General features: G+C 41.3%; 1 protein-coding gene across 1 annotated transcript; it reads right to left on the bottom strand.

The window, feature by feature from the left end:
- Positions 1–2,694: 2,694 nt before the first annotated feature.
- Positions 2,695–3,692, bottom strand: LOC149114529 (uncharacterized). Its single transcript, XM_089287731.1, has one exon. It carries the CDS (start codon positions 3,670–3,672, stop codon positions 3,094–3,096), a length of 579 nt encoding a protein of 192 aa, XP_089143857.1. The 5' UTR covers positions 3,673–3,692; the 3' UTR covers positions 2,695–3,093.
- Positions 3,693–9,269: the final 5,577 nt, after the last annotated feature.

Here is a 9,269-nt window from a genome sequence, read left to right as displayed (position 1 = left end):
ACCAGTATTCACAACTAGTTCTGTTGCTTCATTCCCATGATCGCCATGCTTCTATTTATTTAGTCTTTGTGCCGGCATTCAAAATTATTTCTCTCGCTGAGAAATACCTCTCCAAGGTATTTGTTGTTGTATTCAAAATTATTTCTGTCACTGGTCGCTTCGCTGCGAGTTATTTTGTCCCTGTACCGCTATTCAAAATTATTTTTGTCGCTGATCACTTTGCTCCATAGGCGTACGAGCTGGGGAGGGGGGCGGGGAGGGCTACAGTCCCTTCTCCCCCCGCCCCCCCCAGCTATGAAAACTACGTAATTTTTTGGGCAAAACGCTCATGATTCGGGCAACGACACTTCAGAGAAATATTACAAAATAATGCTGTTGGCGTGATTTCCAAAACTCGTGAAAAAAGGTTGCTAATTTTTGTCTCTCCCTGTTATTAGACGCCCGATCGGGGGTCTGTAGGTAGGCGGTCGAGTGGTTTCTTAAAAGAGTTGGTACCTAAAGTAGGTACCATTTGTATCTGCTGCTGATCTGAAATATCGTTGCGCACCGAAAACACCACGGTAATTAGTCAGGACAGCGGCTTTTCCTTTCCTTTCCTTTTCTTTCCTTTCCTTTCCTTTCCTTTCCTTTCCTTTCCTTTCCTTTCCTTTCCTTTCCTTTCCTTTCCTTTCCTTTCCGGCCTTTCATTATCGGTTTCAAGGCTTGTAAGCTACTTTCTCTGCTAAAAAGGACTTAGACTGAAATGATATGAGTGACCTGGGCGAGGCCTTGGCACGAGAAGAAAAGCGAAACAGGCCATGAGGGAGAGAATCGAGATTCCAGTTCAGAGGCTTTGTCGTTCTTAGAGCTACTCGTTATATGCTGTGTATCGTGGATTATTATCCACGATAAGGATATTATTTTCTTTCTCAATTTTCCATCGGCAAAACAAGGACACGAATCAAAGCGAACGAAGACCAAGACTTTTGTTTTTGTGGAAGCTCTTAAAAGAGCCCTTTGGAATGGGTGTTCTAACTTTTTTGCTTGAATTTTTCTTTGGAGGTGTTTGTGTAGTTTTATTACGAGGTTCCTGAATTCATGGAGGCTTGCAGTGTACGCTGCGAGTCTGCAGTGGCCAAAATAATACTACCTCGAAGGACTTCTAGCAATGCCTCTTGTTGTTCTTTGAACGTCTCGAATATGTCGAGACGCTCGTCTCAAATATGCGATAGCTTCTGTAACAGTCTTCGATCGGCCCATGTCTTTGATGCTGATCAGTCGATCGCTGAACGAACGCCATAAAGGAAGAACTTTTTCTTTTAATAAGACTAAGATTTCACTAGATTGAGACTGTTGATAGAGGTCATTGAGTATGCAAGCTTTCAACATAACTATCTTTGTGAAACATTTTTGTTTTTCACGCATTTTGAGTGCTTTTGCTTCCCGATTTCAACACTTACGCATTTGGGCATTGCGTAATTTTTTCGGGCAAGAACTGACACCGCCCCCCTAAGTCCGAAGGTGCCCGTACGCTTATGCTTCGCTCGAGCTGTTGTTTTGTTGAGTTATTTTCTAGGCTGATCGGTACACTCCGAGTTGTTTTATCCGCGTTGTTAAAAAATTAGGTTCAAATAAACTTCTGTCGCATGGTTGGGAATTGCTTTGTTGTGGTATAGTATTCAAATTGATTTCTGTCGCTAATCGTTAGGCTTCGAGTTGTTTTGGTTCCTGGATTCAAAATATTTAAGCTACCCTCCGAGTTGTTTTGTAGCTCGACCAGAATTTCTCCTGTCGCTGGGTTGAGAGTAATTTTGTCGCTGGGTTCAAAAATAGTTTTGCCGTGGGAACCAAAATAGTTCTTTTTTTGACAAAACGTTTATTTCCACGCAGACCGCCCTTTCAAAATTCCCTGATCAACGGGTGGAAGGAATCATGCGGACGTCTGGGGAAATAGATTTCCGTTTCCGTCTAAAACTAAAAATAACTCTAGTGGAATCGACATATCCCAGCCAACACCCTCAATGAGCATCTCTGTCCCCTCATTTTGTCTCGCTCACGGCCAAAGGTATCGTTTGGGGTGTCATTTTGGACAGATTGAAAAATTAGAATTCTCAACAAACATCACTAACACATTGGGGATTTAAGCCCCTTAAAGTGCATATTTTACCATAACTTCAAATAAACTTAACATACTGTCAATTGAAAAAACACTGCATTTTCCAAATTTTTGGAGTCAACTCGCGCATTCAGGTCACAAGTTTGCTGGGAATGAGGCGGTAATTCGGACATGAACAAAAAGTGTCATATTGTTCTAAAAAAGCCCGAGTTCACGCAGATATGCGTCTTGTTCAGTTTTTTAAAAATATGCTTTCGTAATATTTACAGTGGTTCTGTTATTTTCATCGAGGTAAAACCGAGAAGTTGAAAATGAAAAACCCCAAAAAGCAACCAGAAAAAGATCATTGAGAAAGACTAACAACCTTCAAGGAAAGATTTGTATTCTATTCATCTCTTTAGAATGCCTTCGATGAGTAAAAGAGGAGCTGCCCGACTGCGGACGAAGAATTTTCGAGAATAATTGTTGCCGTTACGGCTTCAACGCAATGTCATACGATGTGGGTCACGTTACTGCTATGGAAAGTTTGGCCAAGAAAAGTGCTATTTAAATAGAAATACCAGACTAACGAGAAACATAAAGTTGCATGCAAAACTTTGGCTTTTCGTTTTTATTACTTCTTTTTCCACTCAAAACAGCATAATCAAATAACCTCTTTCTTAGAGAGGTGCAATGTATTACCTTGCCAGTGGCAACGAGTTCCTAGAGCACGCACTGTCGAGGCCGAGCGTCAAACATCCTTACACTATATGTATATTACGCACTACAGCATAAGTCGTAAAGAAAATGAACTCTCACAATTTATCTGGCGAGCATAGTAAACTGAGTGTGTTCACCACAACTGAGGTTAATCTTATGAACTTTTCATGGTATAGTAGAATGTCTAGATTCAAATTCACTTGAACTCCAAATGCGAACTTTTTCTATCCATGAAGCATCCAATTTTACAGTTCTAATCCATGGATGAAAACACAGTCTGATGTACCAATTTGTCATAACTACTCCTCTCCACTCAATATTACCCTCACGCAGTGACGAAGCTGAAGTATGACAGGATTTTCTCCATGTATTTTTTCGCCTTCCAAGTGAAATATTCTTCTTTCATCAAAATCAGCCGGGATCCAGTCGTTCTTGGTTCTTTCTGTGAAGAAGACAATTACCAGCCTTTTCAGAAGATCCTTGTTTTCTGTAAACTCTTTATGAAAGAGTTTGCCATCGAAAGTTTCAAAACCATCTTGGATTTCTGTGCGTTTGTTGTGAATAAGGGATGACGCCTGGCGTGACCCTATCAACACAACACAGTCACTGCAGGGAAGTTCATCTTTGAGCTTCTGTTTGTCCACTAAAACGTCTACGATACTTCTAAAGTCTGCCATCCTGGGAAGGTTGGCTTGTAGATAGTCTTTAAGTTGTTCGGCTTTAGTACTGTCGCTTTCAGTGTAAAGAAACAGAGCAAATTTCATTTCTCGAATCGCGAGTAGATTTTTGCGTGAGGATAGAACAAGATGAACAAATTGTAACAATGTCTGTCCTTCTCTCGAGTCGAATTGTTCAAGCCAATTGAAAAATGCTAGCATAAATCTTTCATAGGAAGACGGATAAGGTAAGGCTTTTGGTCCTTGGCAGAGAACAACCGCCCTTTTGGGCCTAAAATATATGAGACCAGTGTAGCGACTAGAATTTTCTTTGCGCTTTTATTTCACGTTTTTGCGTGACCTCTGGGGATTACGTAATCTACTCATTAGTACTTTACTGTGGCGTAACATCCCCGCCAAAATTTAAACTTTTGTTTGCAACATTGCTGCCTTTTTACTCTCCAATATTCCAGAATATTCAACTTCTACAATTCAACATTGCCCATTCACAATTCAGTGATGTTCAATGCGTTCAATGTGTGTACGGTGTAAAATGCGATATGCTTGAAACACAATCCAGCATTCTTGTTTTCTGCATTCCCAGTCAATATCCATATTTTGCTTTCAAATTTATTCGTTCAATACAATGTTGATACTTGGTGTGCATGTCACGAGTGTTGCGGTGCAGTGTGCGATATGCCTGTTACATGCACAATTCAATATTCTTCTTTGGGCATTGAACTTCACGCTTGGGTGACCTGAACTTGAGATGGTAGGCCGCTGTATAAAGTATGTAGGCTCAAAATAATTGCACGTGGTGTTCCAGTCATTCCACATGTTCCAGGTGACACAGTGATGGCGGATAGTGTACCTCTGGGAAGGCGTCTGGGAACAACGCGAAGGCCACACATCGTACGCGTCGCGTGGCGGAGCGATTGCTAACGCTGGAAAAGACAGGTGGGTTGTATTGTTGTTGGTTTTTAGCTAGTTTGCTTTATTAGCTACACGTAGTTTCCTTCTTTGCATTGCGCGCCTCGGCTCAAATTTCGGCGTATAGGGATTCGAAAACCTCCATTTTGAAGTGATTTTTGTAGCAGCTATTTCAATCTGTTTTTATCTGAGCGATCTGACTTGATTTTCAAACAGCTAACGTTCTTCATATGCATCGACAGTTTTAATATCGCTCTTTTCGTCAGGCCGATTATTAATAAACATTTGGTCCATTTGGCAGTAAATTGTCTGATACCTATTTGAGAATTGAAGCTAAATCAGTACGATGTGATTTGCGAAGAACCCCAGAGGAAGGTTAAATCAGGTTAAATAGACCATAGAGGGTCTTCAAGAGAATTATCTGAGAAAATCTGTCCAGGATCGGTAGAGAAACAGTTAAGATGTACTCGGATACAAGAAAAATACTCTCGTCCGCTGCAGTAAGTGACAGTGAATTGATTTTATTAGCGTATTATTATCCTTCGCATTCGTGGTTACTAAAATCTGGAACGACCCACAACGTTCCTAGGGCCTCTCCATGGGCCAGATAGAAAACGGGGACGGACTGTGGACGGGACCCATTCTGTTAACTACGTTAATGTTTACAAATATTAAAAATATACAAAATTTAAATTTTGAATTGTTTTAAAAATTGAAAACAATAGCAAACATAAAGACCCACAACCACCCAGAATACCTATGACAGTCTAGTAACACATTCATAAGGTTGTCAAAAAAAAAAAAACAGGACAGAAAAAAAAAAATGAAAAACTGCAGCTTTTCAAGAGACAGAATCTCCATTCAGAGACACATTACGGTCCGATCGATGTCTCCCCAGCCAGCCATCAAATGAAGCTAATTATAAGTCGCATGAAAAGTTTCATCGGCTTTGTTCTCCGTAAATATCCACCTTGTGGCCGCTTAAGGTAATTTTCGTCTACATTCGTGCCGCGAGGCGCCGTTTAGTAACTACGGTCGAGTAGGATCCTCTATGTAGTGTAAGAAGAAAGCAAAAACACGTAAAAACGAAGAACTGACACTCCAAAATAAAATAAATGAGCTTCAACTACGTCTGGAAAGAAATCCTAACAATAACCAAGACCAAAACGAGCTACTCGCAGCAAAATTACGTTTGCAAAAAATCCTGCACGTCAAGACAAAAGGTGCAATCCTCAGAAGCAAGGTAAGATGGTATGAAGAAGGTGAACGAAATACGAGGTATTTTTACAGCTTAGAGAACCGTACCCAAACCAAAAACGCCATTGACAAGCTGAAAGTAAGCGGTAACACATAATTCTACCAATTTTCTGGCCCGAGCTGCGAACCGAGCTGTTAGCAAATTTTTACTTCGCCTTTCAGTCTGGCTCGCTGTCGATCAGTCAACGGCGTGGGGTTAATTATTTTTCTCATTCCCAAATAGACTTGGAGCAGTCTCTCTTTTCCTCGAAAATTGTGGGGAATAACGCAAAGCGAACGTGACTGTGAGTGTTGTTTCGACATTCCTATGTCATCTTCAGTTGCAAATGTTCGACGGTTGTACCTTTGAATTTTCACTGTATACATGATTACGTTATAAAATTACGCTATAAAATTTACGTGACAATTTGAATATTGGAATACACTGGGAACAAAGGCTAGCTACGCGCGCGCCAACAGTAGTTGAAACAGAATCAAAAAATCACAAAAATACAAAATACAAAATATAAAATACAAATTACAAAATACAATCAGTGCTTTTATGGATAGCACTTTATCTTCCCTTCTTCAGAAAAACAGTTGTCACAAAACTATTGCTTGCAGGTACTGTTGTTGCTTTCAAGAATATGTATTTTTTGTTTGCTGTTTTTTAAGAACAATGATTAATGGGTGTGATGTAACACAGTAATGTTCAAGTGCAGGTTGATAAATTTATAAAACAGTTTGAAAAAAGGTACAGTGCAACAAGCATCAAAACAGTTGCCATAGTGGTGTAATTATGTTTATGTCATTTGTGTCACTTGGCTTGAGAAAAGTGGTAGAGCTAGTGGAAGCTCTCATAAGTGGACACCCTCAAGATCCAGAAAAGGTGTGCGTAACTGGAGCTGTCTGCTTTCAAGAATGTTTCTCATAAGGGACCACTAAGGGTGTAAGGGATGGCTAAGGGATGGTTAAGGGATGCCCAGCTAACTACAAACATTGTAAATACAAAAAATACTGCCATATTAAATGATATTTTTGTTTTATTACCTTGTGTAATGCTGCGATTATAACGACAACCGAATACAGTACTGTATACTGCAGTATTAGGATCGGTCATTAGTAACAAGTAAGAGCAAATCATAATTGCAGCCAAAATTAACAGTCTCACTACAACAAAATGTAGTGTTACAATTTACAAATGTTTGAGTATCTTACAAAGTCAGGCACAATTCTTGGTTTTCACTCAGGTGACCAACAGCCTTGTTTTCTCACCGAAACAATTAAAGAAAAAGATTTGCATAAAAATAGAGTTCAATTCCCGGAGGATAAATTTGGGCGTCAACATGGCCGCCTTTTCTTTGTTTAGGGGGCTCCAACATGGCCTCCGTGACGTCAGGTGAAAACCAAGAATTCTTTTCGGGTGTATGCTTACACGAAACGTACAACGAAGGAAAAGAGTAAATCGTACTTGTTGCTGCGAACAGCGACAAACCACGGAAAAATTCACTTTCACCAGAACGTTTAATTCACGATAGGCCATGAGAACAGCTCACATGTACAGTGATGCAACGATATTACAACGGTAGGATTCTCAAGAAACACTGGCAAGTGGAACTAAAACTGACCTAAAAACCGAGGAAAACTTGACATAAGTGAGGTTTTAACTCGGTGGCCTCGTGGTCACCGTTCGAAGAGGCCACCTCCACGCACGCGCAAACCCGGCTAAATATATCTTGACGATCTGTCTTGACAGGGAACCCAGCAGTAACAATACTCCCTCAAAGTGTCCAGGGACCCGTTTCTTGAAAGCCCCAGAAACATTTCGGGCCCGCAAAGCCATTTTTAATTAATCTGTATCTAACAACAGAGAGGTGTATACGCCCGAAGCCTCTTGTATAAAGAGAACCTCTGTTCATATCAAGATGTGAATAAATCAGCTCTGTAATCATAAGGTTTGAGATTTTGCTACGGCTTTCCGGATGCGGAAACATTTCGGATCCTTCGAGAAACGGGCCCCAGAGCAGCTTATGGGAATGCCCAATTATGGGGATGAGTTAAAATCAGCTTGTTTGGGAGTTCAAACAGAGTTTTGTGAAGGCTGTCGAAAATAAAATTGTCCGCTTACAAGAGTGCCATTAATAATAAGAGAGCTTAACTGGACAGCTTCCACTGTAAGTAGACTAGCCATGGTGGCCTAATGGTCAGCGCGCTGGACTCCTGATTGAACTGTCCAGGTTTGAGCCTTGGCTGGTGCCATTTCATTGTGTTCTTGGGTAAAACACGTTACCAATACTCTTGCAATGCCTCTCTCCACCCAGGTATATAAATGGATATCGCTGAGTTTTAATACTAGGGGTAACCCTGCAATGGACTGGCATCTCATCCATGCTATGAAAACAGGGATATGCTCAGGGAATATGGACCACTTGGCCTGATACAGACTTTACTAAGTACCTTGAAATCGAAGAAAATGGAAAACTTCTTTCTCTAGTTTGGTAAGCCGCGACAACAACGAACTGCGAACGTCAGTGTACAGAAAACCGACGCATACCGACAGATGACTTGACGTATCATCTTACAACCCGACTTCACATAAAGCCACGATTATAAAGACTTTGACGAGATGAGCGCAACTAGTTTGTGACACACCAGACAGCTTACGTGACAAGAGCAGATACCTTGAACGTGTTTTTCACAAGAACAACTACAACGCTGACTTCAAGTTAGACGAAACATTTACCGACCTACTGAAGCTGACGCAACGAACAGGAACCCAACACCGCTTACTACAGCGACTATACCTTACATTGAGGGCACTTCTGAGACCATCTCAGGGATCCTACAGCCCTATGGTTCGTGCCATTACCTATTCTTGGCCTAGTGTGAGGAACTTCCACTTGTCTGTTCACAATGCTGTAGAGCAAGGCCGGTTAACTTGGAGCAGTGCCGAGATTATCCGCGAGCGGTCTCAAACATTGTTTACCCGTCTTGATCTCCGTTCTAATTCTGCACCGTCGCTTTCGTTCAGTTCTTCTTCTCAACCACGCAACAAGGCAAAAGATCATTTTTGCAAGAAATGGAACTATTGCGGGAAATGAAGCTGCTCAATTGCTGATGTTTCTTACAAAGCTGTTCACTGTTTGATGAGTCAGGCGTCTTAGCTTCGCCAGAGAAAGAAACTCCGCCTTGATTGACACTTTAGCCATGAGTTTTTGCGTGGCTGAGCTGCGAGCAGAACTTGCCAGCTGGCTCCCAGAGCTACTTATACCAAGCGCCAACTGACTTCAACACCTGCTTGGAAAGTTATCGTTCGTTTCCGCTTGTGTAAGGCCCGGTCATGCTTTCATGAATCGTTTTTTACATGCTCTGTGGTCTTGCGCTTCTTCCTCAAGGCAGTCTGTTCATCCTGTGACAGCTTATGACTGACGATCTTCGCGCCGACAAAGAAAAGCCATCTACTATTAGGCTCATCTCCTGAAGCTCTCGTTTTTCGCCAAAGTGTGGAACTTCATCAACATTAGGAGATGGCAAGAGCACCAATTCTATACTAGAGTTCTTTCACTGACTTTTCTCTCCAGGACCATGATCTTAATTTCCCTTTCTTTCCACTACTATCATTGCTTCCATAATTTACTCGTGGATTGTACAAC

Source organism: Orbicella faveolata, unplaced genomic scaffold, assembly GCF_042242905.1.
Source record: "Orbicella faveolata isolate gen_17 unplaced genomic scaffold, um_ofav_v1 contig_14, whole genome shotgun sequence".
Classification (NCBI taxonomy): Eukaryota; Metazoa; Cnidaria; class Anthozoa; order Scleractinia; family Merulinidae; genus Orbicella; species Orbicella faveolata.
The sequence above is the reverse complement of the archived record's forward strand: the minus strand, read 5'-3'. Positions and strand labels throughout refer to the sequence as shown.